This window comes from Ceratotherium simum, chromosome 36 (genome assembly GCF_057802395.1).
Source record: "Ceratotherium simum simum isolate JZ-2026a chromosome 36, ASM5780239v1, whole genome shotgun sequence".
In the NCBI taxonomy this organism is placed as follows: Eukaryota; Metazoa; Chordata; class Mammalia; order Perissodactyla; family Rhinocerotidae; genus Ceratotherium; species Ceratotherium simum.
This window is the reverse complement of record NC_141935.1, coordinates 4127635-4147205: the sequence shown is the minus strand read 5'-3', so window position 1 is coordinate 4147205 and position 19571 is coordinate 4127635. Positions and strand designations below refer to the sequence as shown.

Genomic DNA, 19571 nt, shown 5'->3' with positions numbered 1-19571 from the left:
GTCAAGTAATTTAAATATGCGTTTACCAAATGGTTACACTAATAATTCTTTCTTCATTTTGATAGCTCCAAGCAAGGTCAGGAACCTGAAGGTTTTGCGGAATTCAGATAATAGTGTGACTGTGACTTGTGACAGTCCTGAGGATGTTAATGGCCCCAGCCCATACAACTACTCTTTGAAAGTCAAAACTGGAGAGTACCTGGCTAGAGAGGAAACAGGCAAAAATTGCCACTTCTCTGTAGAAAACCTTCAGTATTCAACAACATATACGTTTGAGGTAAGATTATAATTTCCGTAATCACTACAATACTTATTTACGTTATGATTATTTTGCGGTACTTAAATAATACTAAGACCAGTGCTCACGTGAGCTTGAGAAGCTCTGATGTCTGGTGGAATCACACACTAAACGTCTGAGAAGTTTGACTCCAAACTTTTCATCCCTAGCCCTGAAACCGGTGATTTAAAGCAAGTATTTTGTTGGAATATTTTTGACCTTCCATATGATTTACTTATAACTAAATTATTGCTCCTTTATCGACAAGCGCAACATTTAACGCACAATAGATGATTACTCTGCTAAATACTTTATTTACCTTGGCTTTTTATCTTTACTAATGTGGTTTTTTTAATTACAAAAATTTTTACAGGTATATTGAGTTTAGAAAATAGTAGAAATAAATATTAGGAAATGCCAGTGAACATAGAGAATTAAAAAGCTCACTCATAAGCTCACTGTCCACTGATTGTATTTTGTGTATATGCTTCTAAAATGGAAAAATGCAGTCTTTCTCTCTCGTTGTAGGGAAAATCCTCAGTTCATTCAATCTCTTGTCTGTTTCTTCTCTGTGAGTCTCCTTTGCTATTCGCATGAAACACTTCACTTTTACACTTCTGGTCACCAAATGTGTAGAGGGTTTTCCCCCACATCAAGCAAGTCTCTGTGACACCAGCTGAGTGTCCTACAATTTAATTCAAATCTGACACTGTCTACCTGCAGATAGCATCAGATCCCACAGGTCAAGGGCTCAGTCCTGCAAGACTGCCCCACCTCCCACTTTAGATGCCAATCACAAGTACTGGGTCCCCAGGTTACCCACAACTTCTGTAAGACTTGACTACAAATCAGAGGTTCCCATGACCCCTTCCTCAGGTTCGACTTATTGCTAGAGTGGCTCACAGAATTCAGGGAAATACTTACTTAGGTTGACCAGTTAATTAAAGGAAATGATAAAAGGATACAGATGAATAGGCAGGTGAAGATATACATAGGGCGAGATCTGGGAGGGTCCTGAGCACAGGAGCTTCCATCCTCGTGGAGTTGGGGTGTGTCACCCTCCCAGTGTGGATGTGCTCGCCTACCTGGAAACTCTTCCAACCCCATACTTTTAGGATTTTTATGGAGGCTTCCTCACGTAGGCATGATAGACCATTAACTCCATTTTCAGTCCTCCTTTCTCAAGAGAATGGGATAGGGCTGAAAATTTCAAGCTCCTAATCATGGCTTGGTAATTTTGGTGACCAGTCCCCATCCGGGAGCCATCCAGGAGCCCACCTAGAGTAACCTCATTAGAATGAAAGACACTCCCATCGCCCAGGGAATTACAAGAGTTTCAGGAGCTTTGTGTCAGGAACCAGGACGAAAGACCAAATATTAGAACAAAAGGTGCTTCAAGTGCTCTTATCACTTAGGAAATTATAAGGATTTCAGGAGTTCTGTGCCAGGAACTGGGGTCAGAGACCAATATATAGTTTCCATTAACTCACAACTTCCATAATATGTAATGCACATTTATATATATCCCACATATATACTATCAACATTCTGAATATATAGTTTGGTAAGCTGCATTTTTTATATATCACTATATCATGAACATTTTAATATTCTGATACCATATAATTTTTAATGGTTGCATAGGATTCTATCATATGGCTTTATTACATTTTACTAACTATACCTGTTTTGGTCTCTGTTATAAACAACTATTAGTAAACACATTTACTGGTAAATAGCAAATCTTTGAATGTGTCTTTAATCATTTCTGTTTGAAATAATATGTTGAGTCAAAAGGAATTTACATGTATTTTAAGAATTTTCGTGATAATTTTTTTTTCTTGTTAAGATTACTAAACTACCCTTCCGATGGCAGGATATGAAATGACTGCTCTCGACAGTCTCACCAACACTGGACATGACCTTCTTTTTCTTTTAGGTTTAGTATGTGAAATATGGTATTGGCATCTCTTTTTGTTTTAGTCAGTTTTTTTCACTTGCTGTTGAAGATAAATATAGTTTTTGTTGTTGTTATTCTTGTGGTAACATATTCTTTCTTTACCTTCTTTGTCCAGTTTTCTTTGGGGAAGCTTTTGGGATATTAATGATATTGAACTCTTTGCCATATGAGTTGCAAATGTTGTTTTCAGTTTATAGTTTGCCTTTTAATTTTCTTTACAGTGCTTTAAGTCATACACAATTTTCCCTTTTATTCAGTCAAATCTATCACTTTGATTTCTGGTTTAATGGGAATTTCCATAGTTGACTGTTTAACACAATGTTGACAATTGGCTTCATAATCTTTATCACTTAAAGAAGTATTTTTATATATATAAACTTTTTTTGTTTGTTTGTTTGCTGAGGAGGATTAGCCCTGAGCTAACATCTGCTGCAAATCTTCCTCATGTTTTTGCTTGAGGAAGATTAGCCCTGAGCTAACATCTGTGCCAATCTTCCTCCATTTTGTATGTGGGATGCTGCCACAGCATGGCTGACGAGTGGTGTAGGTCTGTGCACAGGATCCAAAACCACGAACCCAGGCTGCTGAAGCAGAATGTGCCAAACTTAACCACTACGCCACGGGGCTGGCTCCTAACCAGTATATTTTTAATGAAAATAAATAGCATTGTATGAAAAATAATGTTATGTGTTACATTATGATGTATAAATTTACATTAGAAAACAATTTTCTCTTTTATTACTGAAATTCAGGTCTACTATAATAATAAGAAACATCATGGACTTTCAAAAAGTGTTTCAGAAACAACATCTTGTAAGTCATTACTTGACTATTTATTATATTATATTTATATTAAAATATATATTAGCACTTTATTATTTTACATTCATACTCATGTTTAACTATTAAATGTTTAAATTATTTATTTCCCATAAACATAATATTTTAAGTTGTCTGGAAAAACATAAGTATAGGTGAACATTATATTAAAATACAAAATCTTAAATTCAAATTAGGAGATTCAATTATTAAAGGATTGATTTCATAAAATAATTCATAAGAAGATTTATCTGCATAAACTATTAAATTATGATTATGACACTCCTTCATGTTAGTAACAAAACATGTTTGTTTTGTGTACTGTTTAGAGACTGTTACCTATTTATCTTATTCTGTCCCTCAATGGTATGCTTGACAGAAGCTGGCTTTAGATACAAATCTGCCCTGATTTACCCAAATGAAGCTAAGCTAAGCATTCCCTAATAACAATATGACTATTACTTTTTCATCATTAATATTTAAAAATATTTAATCAAAATGAAGATGCATCTAGAAAAATTATTTAAATCAAAATGTCATGATAATAATGAAAATCACACCTGTGTGTCACCACTCCCCACGCATCGTTCTGCTTGCCAGAATGACCACTTTTCACCATTTCTGTTTTCGGTTCTCTTTAGAGTCTCCTCTATGTATGTAAACAATATTGTCTGCTGCTCTTTCTAGAGTAATTAGCATTGCCTATTCATCTGAGCCTATGGAGGAAGAAGATTTAGTACACTGTTTTAAGTTTTCTCTACTTGTTACTTTTGTGAATAAAATTATTTAAAGCTCTCTGTGCTGTTATCAAGCACAGACTGTTTCTGATGTTGCCACTTCTCAGTCTGTCTCTTACACACCTAGGCACGTGCACAGTCACTAATGCTTTATTTTCCAGAGGCTCCCAAAGAGGGAAGATACAAAAACAGCATATTTTCCAAATTGCTTTTCTAAGCCCTACATAAAATTTTAATTCTTTCTGCTCAGATTTATAGAATAAAATCTCCTAATGTTAAATGTCAAATGAATTCAGCCAGATATCTTTGATTTTATTTCTATATAAATACTTTTCTTTTATAATCCCTTGCAATATGAACAGCTTCGTTGAATTTTTCTGATTTTGTAAATAATTTATAACCTCAGCGCCTACTCCTGGGGATCATAGACTCAACTGAACATTTGACACTCACACCATAATAGGCCAGACCTGGGACCATGTCACTCAGAGAGACGCAGAACAGGACACACAGCATGCCAGCAAGGGAGTCTGGCAGTGGGAATCCTGGTAGCAGTGCACACTGCAGTCCAGGGACTACTCTTTGACCCTCCCAGAGGCAACTGAGATGTAAGAGAATTGAGACCACATGTGTGGGTACAGGAGCTGCCCTGGCTTAGAAGCCCTGCGTTAAGGAAGGAACCAGTATCTGTTATAATAGTTCCATGGGCACAGCTTCCAAATGTGCCAGTAGGGATGTACCCAAAGCTGGGGACTTCCCACCAGGACAGCATAGTTCATACAGAACCCTCCCTGTCCGGATACAGTTTGGCAATCACAGATCATTTTTACCATTAGCAAAGTTGCTTGGTAACACAGCTAATATTCCATCTTTATCAGATTTCCACATCAACAGAACTAGAGAGTTATCCCATGGTCCTTTTTCCATAAAGCAGAAAAAGTTTTGTTAACTTTGCACACAATAACATTTTCATAAGAGATAAATAATACAGTTACTTTTTAATGGTGATATCTACTCCAGGGGAGGTCTTGGGTTGTGAATGGCCAAGAGTACACCTACTAGAAATGTATTGCTGAGTTTCCCTGCCATAACATTCCATCATCTGTATTTTGACACATTAGCAGTTGAATTCCTGGGGCCCTTTTCCTCCTGTTCTGATCTGGACTCTCTGGGGATGCGACTCAGCTGCCATTGTAAAGGTTTCTTCATCAGTTTCCTGTTTTAGAGTTGCTGCATCTGAATCTCATGTATTTTTTTTTTCTAATTTTACTGGTATATATCCTTCAGTGTAAGAAGAAGATATTCTAATTCTTGCATGTATGAAAATATCTTTATCCCTCTCTGGCACTTGATCAATATTTCGATCTGGAATATAGAATTCTAAGTTAAAAATCTAGAATTTACAAAGTGTTTCTTTTTTTGTTCTCCGGCATCCAGTATTACTTTCAAATGCCATCATGCTCCTCATTCTTTTTGTGTATATTTGCATATATATTTGCATATATTCTTTTGTTCCTATATTTTTTCTCCCTGGAACTTTTAGGTTTTCCTTTTTTTTTTTTTTGGTCTTTTCCACTTATTTTCCTGGATATTATTGGCTTGATGACCTGGAAACTTATATCTCTGACAAATTTTCTTTGCTCCATTTTCTTTTTGGAGCTCCTATTAGTCACATTTTGAACTCACAAGCTGATTTATTATTTTGGCATGCCTCTTTTGTGTTGAGGGTTTCCTTGAGAGTTTGGTTCTTATTGGCCGTCTGATCATCGTTAGAGTGAGACAATGGGAAAAGGTGATTAGCAGTTCTGTGGTCCTCTGAGGGGCTCATTGACTGAGGAGATTGCCTGTGGTATTATTCATTTATTTTCTCTAGTACCATTCATTATCTCCAGAAATTAATCAACGTACTACTCCTTGTAGCAAGGTAAAGTGTGGGGGAATGGTGCTTCTCACGGTAGGGCAGAGGGACAGGTGTCCAACCACTTAATATGCAGACATTTACTTTGCCCTCCTGATCTCAGTCCTGGGCCTCATCTCTGCTCTCTTCTGAGCCTGATTTTGCCTTGAGTCTCTTACCTCTTCCATTTAATTTTCTCAGAGTATAACCTCTGTCTCCTCCCCAGGAGTGTCTTTTCAAGGGGTGTTTGGTTTTTCTGTAAATAGACATTCGACTGTAGCATTTTTGGTCCTATGATCCATTTCCACTGAATATGGTACCTCCTAACTTGAGACTCAGGCATTCGGAGTAACTGGTATCTATCCCTCACAGCGTGCTATTTGGGTTGTGGCTTCCTCTCTTTTGTTTTCTACCTTCCAGAACTTGTTGAAATCTCTCTACCTCTAGTTTCCCTTATCTCGTTCTCTCTGCCATTGTGGATCTATGCCACTGTGAGTTCTTTAATATTAGTGGAGTTTCTGGAGAGAAGAGAGAAAAACACATGTGCTTAGGCCACCAGATATATCTGAAGACTTGGTTCTTTTATTATTAATAAGTTTATCAAGGCAAGTCTGAAGCTATGCAATGTTTTTATGGAGCCAATCTTGATTAATTGCTATGGATTGAAATGCTTACTCATAGTCATTTGGTGCAATTTCTTGCAAAATCTCAGTTCACGATATTCTATTTTGCTAATAACATCCTTTCATTTTAGTAATTTACTTGAGGAAGATGAGATTAGATGATTGCTTCTCTGATGAGATTTTTATCCACACGTTCTGGAAACAATCTTAAAAACAAACAGCAACAACCACAATATTTCTTTTGACCCTATTTCCTCTTTATCTACCAGATATCTCTTTACCTCCTGCACCTCCCAATGGTAAATCTCCTTGAAAAAGACACTTATTGTGGCTGTATCTGGTTCTTCTCCTTCTATTTTCTCTTGGGTCTGACTATTTTCCACTAGAACTGCTCTTGTCAAATTTCACAGTGCCCTCCCTTGTACTTAACCAAAAGGTCAATTGTCAGTCCTCATTGAACTTGACTCATCAGCAGCATTTGTTGTAGTTGATAATCCCTCCTCTTTGAAATACTTCCTTTTAAATTGGCTTCCTGGATGCCACACTCTTGGTTTTCTTCCTATTTCGCTCATTGATCTCCTTGGCCAGTTCCATCTTTCCTCTGCAACCTTTTAATATTGGAGTATCTTAAGACTCGGTCTTGGGATTTTTTTCCTCCTCTATCTAATTTTAATTTCCTGGTGAATTATTCAATCTTATAGCTTTAAATAACAACTCTATGTTGAAGACTCCCAAATTTGTGTCCAGTCCCTGACCTTTTCTTGGAAGATTCATGGTACAAGAGTTCCAGATTTGTGTATCCAACTTTGTACTTGGCATCTCCACTTAGATGTCTACTTGTTCTTTCAAACTCTGAAATCCAAAACTGAGCTCCTGTTCTCCCTGAAGCCTGCTCCACCCACAGCCTTCCAGATCTCCATAACTGTACATCCATATGACTATTTCCCTTAACTGCAGAGCTAGCAGCCTGGTCTGAACCACTGTCATATTTTGCCTGGATGATGGCATTCTCAACAAGTAGTCATAAAGCTCTGTATAGTGCACAAGTCAGAGTAGATTACTCCTCTGCTCAAAATCCTGCAGGTGCTGCACATTTAACTCAAAAACCAGTGTGTCTTCAAAATGGCTTACAGGACCCTAAAATTCTGACCCTTCTCCCCCCCTCCCCCACTGCCACACTCCCAGGTGGCATCTCCTGCTGTTCATGCGTCACTCACTCCACTCTGGCCACACTGGCAACCTTGCTGTTCCTCAGACATGCCAGCATGCTCCTGCCTTCAGATTCTTGCTGTGACTGTACATCTGCCTGGAACATGCATCCCCCAGATATCCACTGAGCCAACTCCCGTACCTTCTCACGTTCTTGATCATCTTCTGACCTACTTCACCATTTGCTTATCTATTACATAATTGTGAATTGTCTGTCTTTCCTCCCTAGAAGGTCAGTTCCAAGAGGACAGGGATCTTTGTTTTGTTCTCCAAGATATCTTGAGTCACTAAATTCACAGTAAGACTCAAAACTATTTGTTTGTGAATAGTGAATAATTAGTATTTTCTACATCCCAGGCACTGTGCTAAATGTTTACTGTGAATCAACTCATTTAACCTCACTTTAGGGATTACAGAGTAGAGACACAAAGATAATAAGGATTCTGGCCAAGGACCCAACTAGGAAGTGGCAGAGCTGGGATTGGAACCTCAACAGTCTGGTTCTGGAGCTGAGGCCTTTAATTGTTGCATTATTTTGCTGCATTTTCACCGTATATGAAGAGTATGATATACTAATTCAGGGCAGGGGATAGTCCAATACACTTTCTTTTCTCTGCCATTCCTCCAAGAAAAGGCATGATTTCACATTAAACCTTAGTGAAAATTTACCTCAGGGTAAATCTAATCCTAACTGTAGGGTCAAACAATTTTTGTCCCTTGGTTAATTGATTTTATACCTCAATGAGTAGCTAAGGAAGTTCATCTTTGTGGGACAGAGGAGTTTCTGATCCCCGTAGGAGGCCACCCACTTCTGCAAATGACGTTAAACTATATGACTTTCTCTCTGAGAATTATAACAACTAGATTACTTCTTTGATCCCTTCAAAATGGGGTGACTGAAAGAGTTAAATCTAAATGACAATATCTCATAAAATGACATTATTTAATGGAAGGGAAGAGAATTGTTCTTCTATACTCTAATTACTCTCTTAAAATATGAAATGTTTTTATTGGTTCTGAATGATAGAGGCAAAATTCACAAAATCAAGAATTTCTTGCATTTGATCTCATTCTAAAAATTTTATTTTTTGAAAATCTCAAAACAAATAAAAATATTAAAATGTAAAGTACTTTGCAGGTGATTATTCAAAGAATCCAACAAAACATTTAACATAATAAACTCTCTTCATGTGGTGTTTTTTATTTCTAGATAATTCTAAAGCCTTGATTATATTTCTGGTATTTCTTATTATTGTGACATCAATAGCCCTGCTGATTGTCCTCTATAAAATCTATGATCTGCATAAGAAAAGATCCAGGTAAGAGTTGACTTCAAAATGAAAAAATAATAGTGATAATAACAATGAAAGCACCCATTATGAGGCAAGTTTCGAACCAGTTAAGTGAAAAATGAGAAGACAGCATGAAGCTCAGGTCATCACTGAACTTTCGATCAAAGACTTTTCGTACGGGCTTGTTGGTTTACATGAAATATTAATGTTACCACCCAACGTGGGGCCTTCTGCTCGCCGCAAGACATACCAATAGTCAAGAGGCAAGGTGGTAGGAGAAAAAGGACTTTTTTATTACAGCTTGTTAGCAAGAGGGAAGATGGCTGACTCATGTCCAAAAGAACCATCTTAAGGGGGCACAAATCTTACAGCAGTTATATAGGCCATTGGGTTGTTGGGAGGGGGTTAGGAATGTTGACCTTCTGGTGTTACAGACTGGGAGTGCCACACCAGATCTTTCAGTTTTCATTGATGATGGCTATCAGCACAGATTCTCTGTTTGGGGGTCATCACATTCCTAAGGAACTCAAAAAAACAAAGTTATCATCTTATCACAGCTGGGAGGTACATGCACAAGCAGGGGCTGTAAAATCTACAGAGCAGTTAGATCTCCTGGAGGGTGCAGATCCAGCTGGGTTAGTTAGTCAGAGGTCATTCAAAGTTACAATAGAGTTTTTCTTTTCTACAGTATGGCTTCCCTTATGTCAACCTTGTCTCCAGCTGGTATCATTAATATTTTCTACATTCACTAATAATGTTATGGATTTCTTTTAATAATAGCCAACGAGAAGAATGTGTGTCTGTTCTTTTAGTACAAAGTCCATCAGAGGAAGCTAGGAATGACGAAGGCAATAGAAGAGAGAGAAATATTTAGGGGAGTGTATGTATTCCTTTGGCCAGGAACAACCACATTTTATGAAAAACAAGAGTTTTAAAATAATTTAGTCACTTCTCTGAGTTTAGCAGACAACCCTTGGTTGGTTCTTCCTCCTCTGCTTTTTCTTTCCTCTCCTTCTCCCTCCTCCATTGCCCGCCTCTCTTCCCTTCTTCTTTCTTCTGTCCCCTCCCATCATGGTCCCCTCCCCCCCTTCCTTCGTTCCTTCCTTCTCTTCCCCTCATTTCCTTTTTATCCTCCCTGCCTCCATTCCCTCCTTCCTTCAATACATTCATTAAATATAAATTGAATGCCAACTGAATTCTCTGTTTCTTAAGAATACAGAAACTTCCATTTCTTATTTTCACAGCAATTTAGATGAACAACAGGAGCTTGTTGAAAGGGGTAAGTATGCATATTTTTTTACTGGCAAATATCTCCCCCACATTTGAATCCATTCATTTAAAATAAGAATTCAACCTTTACCTAACCTGGACTTCCTCTGTTGATACAATGATGAAACTTGAATTCATTTATTTATTCAATTAGCAAGTATCTATGAATTTTAGAGTATATGCCAAATATTGTGCCAGCAGTGACAGGCCACAGACTCTGCTTGTAAAGGGTTTAGAATCTAATAGAGAAAGACAAAAATATTGATAAATATGACAGCAATTTAATAAATGCCATAGTCATTGAATGTGTATGGGCCTTTAGAAAGATAGAAGATAGAAAACTGCAGGAATTTAGGTCTCCTAAGATTGTGGGGAAACATTAGACCAACCAATGCGAGAGTGATGGAGGGAAAAGCAGATGGAAAGTCAGAGAAGCTCAGGTGGTAAGTGTGATCAAGCCCTGCAAGGGCGGGGTGGTAGTTGTTCCCACTAAAGGCACATTTATGGATATGACAAAAAATTGTAATTTGACTTAGGAGAGGAAAACAAATTCCATTTTTTCTCTTTTTTTTCCAACTTTTACATTATTTCTTTAATTTCTTTTTTCAAATGTGATGCTTGATCCAGTAAAAGGGGATGGAGTTAAATAAATTGAAACTATGTTTACAACAGAGAAAATGATTTGTTTTCTCATATTCAAGACAGGAGGAATTTCAGAACCCCACCATCATCTCGTATTAACTTGTCTTTGAGGGGTTTCCCTTTGGCAAGAGCAGGACCAAGTCCGTCAGCAGGAGCTTTAGAATTGGTTCTTTGGAGCTCCTCAGTAGGCTTTATTTTCCTTTGCAGAGTCGATCACTACCTGACATTGAATTAGATATTTCATTTGTTTGTTAACTCTCCTCCCCTAACTAGGATGTGAGTTTTGTGAAGGCAGGGAGGTTTTCCTTGCTCACTCACCACTTTATGCCCTGGAATCTGAGCTCTAAACATAGACAGTGAGGAAGGACATCCTACCCAGAGAGCACAATATGTGCAGAGACATGGGCATATGAAATTGTGTGAAGCACTTGGAGAATATTCACACATCAGGTGTAAAGAAAGCGCGTGGGAAATAGTGTGGTTAAGATGGGTTGGGTGAGATTACAAAAGGGCTCATCTATCACATAAAGCATTTAAACTTTAGCCTTTAGGCAACGGAACACTAACAATAGTGTTGGTTTTTTTTTTTTTTCTAAACAAGTAGAGTTGCCTGCTCATGTTAGTATCTCAGAAGATTAATTTGTAGCAGTTTAAGAGATAAATTAGTTTGGGGAAAGACTGGAGACAGGGAGAGGAGTTAGGAAGATGTAGTTACATGGGTAAGTAGGAGCACCTGAAACTGACCGCTGGCAGGAGGGATGGAACGGACCTGATACCCTATTGGCTATAGGTAGAGGGAGACATCTTGGAGGACTTGGAAGTTTCAATATCAAATTACTTTGTGAATGGTGGTCGTGTTCCTGAGATTTGAAATGCTAGAATAAAGGAAAAATGATTTTCACTCTGAACATGTTGACTTTGAGGAACCTATGGGATAACTTTATAGAAAACCTGAGAGTAAGTCTGAAAGATTAAGATAAAGTCCAGAAGAAGGGCTGGAGCACAGGATTTAGAAGTCATGGGTTTATAGGGGAATCTTTATATGTGAGCAAGAGTTTCCAGGTGAAATGCGTGGAGAAGGAGAGAAGCTAAGATTTGAAGCCGAGATATAAGTTAAATAAAATTTATATGAAGATTTGAAAGCTAGACATAACATCAGTCCTGAATCTTTAATATGTTTCAAGATGATGAGAAACAGCTGATGAACGTGGAGCCAATCCATGCAGATATTTTGTTGGACACTTACAAGAAAAAGATTGCTGACGAAGGAAGACTTTTTCTGGCTGAATTTCAGGTGTGTGTTCTTCTTGATAGATGATGAGAAATTTTTCTCAATGATCAAGATAATTCCGTTTTAAATGTATTGTATTACCATTTGCCTTTATAATTTATCCCACATAAAATACTGCAACATAGTCAGAGCAGACACTGTTAGCAGATATTTACAGACCAGAGAGACTCATAGTCTTGGAACCAGTAAACATTTCAAAATAACGTCTCACTATATTATTACCAGTTACGAAGTGGTGTCCCCAAACATATTTGGCAGATTTTGTACTTGTACTCTAGGTAATCATCCAAGTATGTATTTTTAAATGAATTTTAAAGTGGCAGAACAATTAATTCTAAATTTGCTGTCACTCTTGGGATTTATTCTGAAAGTAGTCCACCAATCATTTTTTAAAGTGTTTTTTGCATAATTTCTAATAACATTAATTTCAATTACCATATGCAACTTGTTCATCAGTATAAAGGAAATACATTAGAGGATGTCTCATTTGCTCAAAATGATAAGTGGCAAGGGAAAAATTATTTTTCTTGAATCTGCTGTGACCCAAAGGATCTTTGTGTCTTTCAGAGCATTCCACGGGTGTTCAGCAAGTTTTCTATCAAGGATGCTCGAAAACCCTTTAACCAAAATAAAAACCGTTATGTTGACATCCTTCCTTGTAAGTACTCATTGAGAATTGGATTTATGTATATTTAGGCTACTTGATTATTCATTATTTCATTTATTTATGTTTATTTTCTTTGAATAGATGATTACAACCGTGTTGAACTCTCTGATATAAATGGAGATGCAGGGTCAAATTATATCAATGCCAGCTATATTGATGTGAGTAAAAATGCATAACTGCCAGATTATTTTATGTCTTCGTCATTTTGTCACTGGTCATTTTCATTTTTATTGTATCTATGCATTACATTTAGTTCCTTCTTTGTCATGGAAAAATTTTAGATATGTCAGAAATAGTTTGAAGTAAGCCTATAATGTCACTGATATAAACAACTAAATCAGTAATATTTGCAAGAATAGTTATTTATTATTTGCCTATATAGTAGGTGTAATATAGAATTTTTCCAGACAAAATGATACTAAGAACTAAAATACTTTGTGTCTATAATGTGTTGGATATTAGACTAAAGGATCTATGTATCTATTTCTTCTAAGAGCCCGCATTTGCCCTGGCCTGTGCACTATGCTTGCGGTAGAGGTGAGGTTTGGGAGGCTCTGGTTAACCAGTTGCTTTGCTCTTGTTCACTTAGTAAAAGTTTGAGTTGGGATTCATACCCAGGCCTGTCTGACTCCAAATGGTTGTGTTTCAGTTACATAACATTGTATTCCAGCCAGGATGATCTTCGTTGACCTAGATCATCTGTTCATTGTATTTGTCCAAAACCAAATATTGGTACATGGTTAATTTATCCAAAATATTTTAAAATTTAATTTATTATATAATTGTTAAATAAATAAATAATACATCATGAGTTAAAAAATTTTTAAGCAGTATAAAAATATATATAAACTCAAAAAAAATCTTCCTCATACTCACCTCACCATTTGCCCAGTGCCCCCACCTACCAGAAGAGGTCACCTCTATGTTGTTTCTTATTTACCCAGCTAGAGTTTCTTTATACATAAGCAAGAAAACATCAACATTTATTATCCTCCCTTTTATCCAAAAATTTTAACATAATATTCACTCTGTTCTGTACCATGCTTTTTTCACCTAAAATATATATCTTGGACATATAGAATATCATTATAAAGAGCAGGGGTTGGCAAAGTTTTTGTAAGGAGCCAGATAGTCAATATCTTGGGCATATCATCTCTGTCTCAACTATTCAGCTCTGCAATCGAGTGGACACACTTCCACAGACAATACCTGATGTGACTGTGTTTCAAAAAAATTCATTTACAAAATCAGGCCATGCTAAATTTGGCTCACCAGCTATAGTTTCTTGACTCCAGACACAGAGCATTTCTACATCTTTCTTTTATATTTTTAAAGTAACTCGTGGTGTAACTGCATTGTGATGTTCAATGAGTTCCTATGTTAATGAACATTAAATGTGGTTTCTAATCTTCTGCTATTACAAACAATGGTTTAATAAATAATCTTGACTCATATTATTTCACAGCGGGTTTCTGTATATTTATAGGGTAAACTCCTAAAAGAAGAAGTGCCAGGTCAGGGCCGGCCCCGTAGCTTAGCGCTTAAGTGCGCGCGCTCCGCTGCTGGCAGCCCGGGTTCGGATCCCGGGCGCGCACCAACGCACCGCTTCTCCGGCCATGCTGAGGCCGCGTCCACATACAGCAACTAGAAGGATGTGCAACTATGACATACAACTATCTACTGGGGCTTTGGGGGGTAAAAAAATAAATAAAATCTTACCAAAAAAAAAAAAAAAAAAGAAGTGCCAGGTCAAAAAGATTATGCATTTATAGTTTTAAAAGACTATAAATGGTCCTCCACTGGGGTTGCACCAATTTACATTCCACCAGCAATGCATGAAAGTGCTTATTTCCACACAGACTGCCAAAAAAGTGACTACCAAAATTTTTTTTGACAATCATATAGTTGAAAAAGTCTATGTCATGCTACCATATATGCTGGTTTATAAGGTAATTCCCAAATTTTTCTTAAAGAAAAAGCAATTGAAATAGATGGTTTTCCTTTCTTTCTTTCTTTGTTTTGGTCTACTTGAATATATAAACTTTTAGTGGAGTAGGGGAAATGGTCAAATTATAATAATTTATTTATTAATTTACACAGTGTATTAGATTCCTAGGGCTGGCATAAAGTACCACAAACTGGGTGGCTTAGAACAATGGAAATTTATTCTCTCACAGCTCTGGAGGCTAGAAGTCCGAAATCAAGGTGTCAGCAGAGCCACGCTCCCTCTGAAAGCTCAGGGAAAAATTCTTCCTTGCCTCTTTCTAGCTTCTGGTGGCTCCTGGCAATTCTTAGCTTTCCTTGGCTTGTGGCTGTGTCACTCCAATCTGTGCCTCCAACATCACAGGGCTTTCTTCCCTGAGTGTCTCTATGTTACTGTGTCTCCTTTTTCTCATAAAGACACTGGTCATTGGGTTTAGGACCCATCTTCATTCAGTGTAATCTCATCTTAACAAATTACATCCACAAAGACCCCATTTCCAAATAAGGTCACATCCTGAGGTTCTGGGTAGACATGAGTTTTTGGGGAACATTATTCACTACACACAGTTTATGTAAAGTTATAGAATAATTTTAAAATATTTTCTACTTAGATAGAGAATATCTGTGTCCTAATCATTAATTAATTTCCTTTTTGAGACATCTAATGATTTTTCCAAAGCAAAATTCTTGCCATTCATGATTATGATGGCTATTATGACAATAATAATACAATTTATTGTATAGTACATTTGCTATTTATCAGTCACCATTTTAAGTGCCTTACATATACTAATTCAATTAAAATTCACAACAACTCTTTGAGGTGTTCCCTACTTTGCTAGTAGAAGCAGAGCTGGGTTTTTTTCTCAAGTGTTCTCTCTCTAGAGACAGCACTGTAACCTGTACAGTGTCCTGCCTCCCATCAACTTTGTCAGAGACATAATACTTCGTGTATTCTTGCTTAATGTCATCCCTGGAAAATCTATCCCAAGCAACAAATATCTCCTTCCCTGACGTGTTCATGATATCTACAAGGCAATTTCTGTCTCTATTCTTTTTTCATACGATCCTCAAAAGGCTGTGTACAATGACAACCAACGCTAACAAATGTGAGGTCATAGTGCAAAAATAATTACTAGTACTGTCATAATTTCCACCTCTATTTTAATTGATTCTACAAGCGACCTCTGTAGGTCTTCACGATTAGCATTGATCAAGTTTACTTTAGTGTATAGTGTCTTTTCCAAATAATAATTTGTTCTTCAAAGTAAAGTAATTGAGAGGAGATTTTATAAGGATTTAGATAGTCTCTGGAAGAAAAATAATCTCTATTTTCTATTCAAATATATATGGTAATTATGCTATCCAGTTAGTTTCTCCAGTGGAGCTGGGAGCTCCTGGAAAGCATGTGTCTTCAGCTTTTAGATAGGTACTTGACATATTGTAGACATTCAATCAGTACTTGTTGAATGAATGAATGTATGGGTAATACTATATCATGAGATAGAAGTTTCAAGAAGTTACTGAGATTAATCGTGAATTCTTGTGGCCCATGTGACTGAGTTTCATGTAATGGCAAAGGTTACCTCTCTGACGGGCTTCTCTGATTGCTGAGGTGAATTTAAGGAATATGAGATAGTTTTGGAAGGAATTAGCACAATATTCTGTCTCTGTACTCCTTCTTTGCCTTTCTAACAGGAGTGGAGAAAGCAGGCGTTATACTTAATGAAATGAAAATTATTGTATCTTTTACCTAGAATGGCAGAAAAAGAGTCTGGGGAATCATCAGTGTATCCCAGCACTAGTTGTAAGGTAGAAGTGTGGGGTAATCTCAGAGTGATTTATTGAAAGAAATTGAGTAAAAATCCCCAAAGTAGCTATGTGTCTGGTAAGGAGGTGTAAATTGTGGCAGATGGTGCTGTAGGGGTTGGCAGGATATAAAATATAGGAATGACTGAATTACTCTTGTAAATTACTGCATCATCCTAGATGAGGGTGAAGTCTAGTTTTTTAAATTGTTTTGGGAATATATCAAAGACACAAAGTCATGAATATTGTTTATAATGCTAACTAACATATTTGGCACAATTAAATGCCTGATCATGAGTTAATAAAATCTCCCTTATAATCTGAAAATACCCAGGAAAATTAGAACCAAGAATGGTGGATCTAAAGCAACTTCCTCTAACTCACAGTTTTACATGTAAGTGAATAATGGAGTGTTCAGTAAATGATATACCTTTGTGTGTGTTTTGAACAGGGTTTCAAAGAACCCAGGAAATACATTGCTGCACAAGGTAATTTATCTGATAGTCCAATATTCTTTTTGAAAAATTGTTTTGTAGCACTTTTAAGAAGATACTTCTTATCAGTTTGTATTTGTTTACTTCCTAGGTCCCAGGGATGAAACTGTTGATGATTTCTGGCGGATGATCTGGGAACAGAAAGCCACGGTTATTGTCATGGTCACTCGATGTGAAGAAGGAAACAGGGTAAGGACCCCGGCGATTCATAGGGTGAAGGTTTATGGCTTCATAGGGTGGAGCCTGGGGTTAGGAAAAGAGAGTGTTGAACTGCATTTCGAAAAACCACAGATATGTGCTTGATGGCTAAAACGCACAGTTCTCTATTTCAATCAGTATAATGCTTGATTTAAATTTTTCTTACATGTAGAAAAATAAAATTTTGACATATATAAATATATGTATGTATGAATAAAATTAAAATGCTTCTGCTTAATTGCTGGAGTTATATTCGATTCCTATTTCTTTGGGGTATTGTCATAAGTTCTGTACGTTTCTATGTGCAGATTTCACAAGTACTTGTGAATCCTTGACACAAAACCAACCTGGGGCAGGTAGGTGGTCATTCATGTAATGTTACCTTAGGAAGCTTGAAAGCCTGCCCATCCAGCAGCCTGAAATTAACCATATGCAACAACAGCATTTCTGCTGACCACCAAACACGTCATCTTTTAACATGCAACTAAGCCTGGGAAGATCATCCTTCTGCTAGATAGTTAGGAAATCCTTCAGGACACATTCCTGGGAAATAGAATACATTTCAAGCATCACAAAGGAGAATATACAAATATTTTGAGAATTTCAGAAGAATAAATTTTAAATTTTTGTTTTGTTTCTTTTAAAAAACTGTTTAATAAACAAATTTGTTTAAATGAAAAACTGGAATAATTAATGATTTTTTAAAATATAGAACAAGTGTGCAGAATACTGGCCATCAATGGAAGAGGGCAGCCGGGCTTTTGGAGATGTTGTTGTGAAGATCAATGAGCACAAAAGATGTCCAGATTATATCATTCAGAAGCTGAATGTTACAAATGTGAGTTTGTTTTATTACATAATTTTATTTTCATACTGTTTGTATAAAAATACAATTATGGAATATTAAATGTGAGAAATTAAAATATATCTGGGAAAAATTATTTTTAATGACCTACAGGAGGAAGGGTTGGTTTAGAACAATAACACAAGCCAAGAGGGTCAGGTCAAGTCACAGGTTTTTGTCCAGGTCACATCAAAAGTATTCACAATGCTGTGACCCTTGAAGTAAAAAGAAAGGGGCTCATTAAATCTTTTGAACAAATGACTGAATTATTGAATGAATGAATGATAAAATGGTCCCTATTCTCAATGGGTTTATCACCCTTATGGAAAGAATATTTATACAAATGGCACAATTAGAGACTAGTGTAAGGAGTATAAAGTTCTGACTATGTAGGAGAGATAAAATGTTTAGTTCAGTAAAGAAAACTGTCAGTGTGGCCTTAAACAATAGTTAAAATGGAAGTCTTCACACATATTATATGATTCTATTTATATGAAAAGTCCAGAATTGGCAAATTTATGAAGACAGAAAGTTTATTAGTGATTGCTTGGGACTTAGGGGGTTGGAGCAAGAATAGGAATGACTGCTAATCAGTATGGGTTTCTTTTTTGGGGTAATGACAATGTCCTTAGATAATGGTGATGATTTTACAACTCTGTGAATATAATAAAAAAAATTTACACTTTAAATGAATGAACTTTATGGTATGTGAAAAATATCTTAATAAAGCTGTTAAAAATGGAAGTTTTTATAGATAGGTTGAAATTTTCTCTGAATTCCATTTATTGGGGGGTTTTTAGTAATCCACATTGTGTTTCCATGTGGTCCAGATACATTTTCTGCAAGAAAAAAATACCAATTGTGGATTTCTCCCAAGGCCTTCCCAGTTTCCCATGGTATCACTAGCCACTATGCCCATGGAGGGCTGTGGAACAATCCCACCAATGGTTCATGGCTAAATATATGATGGACTAAGTCACGAAGACCCCCAAACCATAGATATGGGTGAGAAGTAGAGGTCAAGGCTGATCTGGTTGCATTGATTAGTCTTTCATCATTGTTCTTAATTAATTCAGTTCTGTCCTACCAGAAAATTACAACCAGCCAAGTTTTGTTGGTTCTTTTGTTATCTAAATGTGGGTGATTCTTCTTCATACCTGGTCACAGAATTATGAATTATGCATCTTCTGGTGGTTAACTTGGAATTGGAACAAACATGAGCTGTAATCTGGGGCTGACTTTCCTCAGCTCTCTCTCTGCAGGCTGAGTTGACATTTCTAATACAAGAGGGCTTAACAAATACTGTGTTAATCAAATAATTAATCAGTCTGTCTTCACGTGACAAATAGTCCTGTTTGCTGGCCTACCAGGCAGAAGTATTTCAAAAAGCTGTGCGAATGGCTTTTACTTTATATCTTTTAACACCCACCCACCAACCCCCATTTTTTTGTGTGTTTGGTTCTGTTTTGTGGTTTTTTGTTTGTCTGTTTTTGGCTTGGCAGCATGAAAGTTCCTAGCAGTTTCAGCTACACCTACTATGTCTTACTTACTTGCTGGTAA

General features: G+C 36.7%; 1 protein-coding gene across 4 annotated transcripts in view; it reads left to right on the top strand.

Moving 5' to 3' along the window:
* PTPRC (protein tyrosine phosphatase receptor type C) overlaps positions 1–19571 on the top strand; it is a 113983-nt gene that overhangs the window by 78800 nt on the left and 15612 nt on the right. For all 4 annotated transcript variants that reach the window (XM_087424340.1, XM_087424339.1, XM_087424338.1 and 1 more), the window contains 10 exons: positions 66–277; positions 2990–3050; positions 8733–8841; positions 10059–10093; positions 11910–12019; positions 12584–12674; positions 12765–12841; positions 16927–16963; positions 17061–17158; positions 17880–18005. In XM_087424340.1, the coding sequence (XP_087280466.1) occupies positions 66–277; positions 2990–3050; positions 8733–8841; positions 10059–10093; positions 11910–12019; positions 12584–12674; positions 12765–12841; positions 16927–16963; positions 17061–17158; positions 17880–18005 (956 nt within the window). The remainder of the gene's footprint in view (positions 1–65; positions 278–2989; positions 3051–8732; positions 8842–10058; positions 10094–11909; positions 12020–12583; positions 12675–12764; positions 12842–16926; positions 16964–17060; positions 17159–17879; positions 18006–19571) is intronic.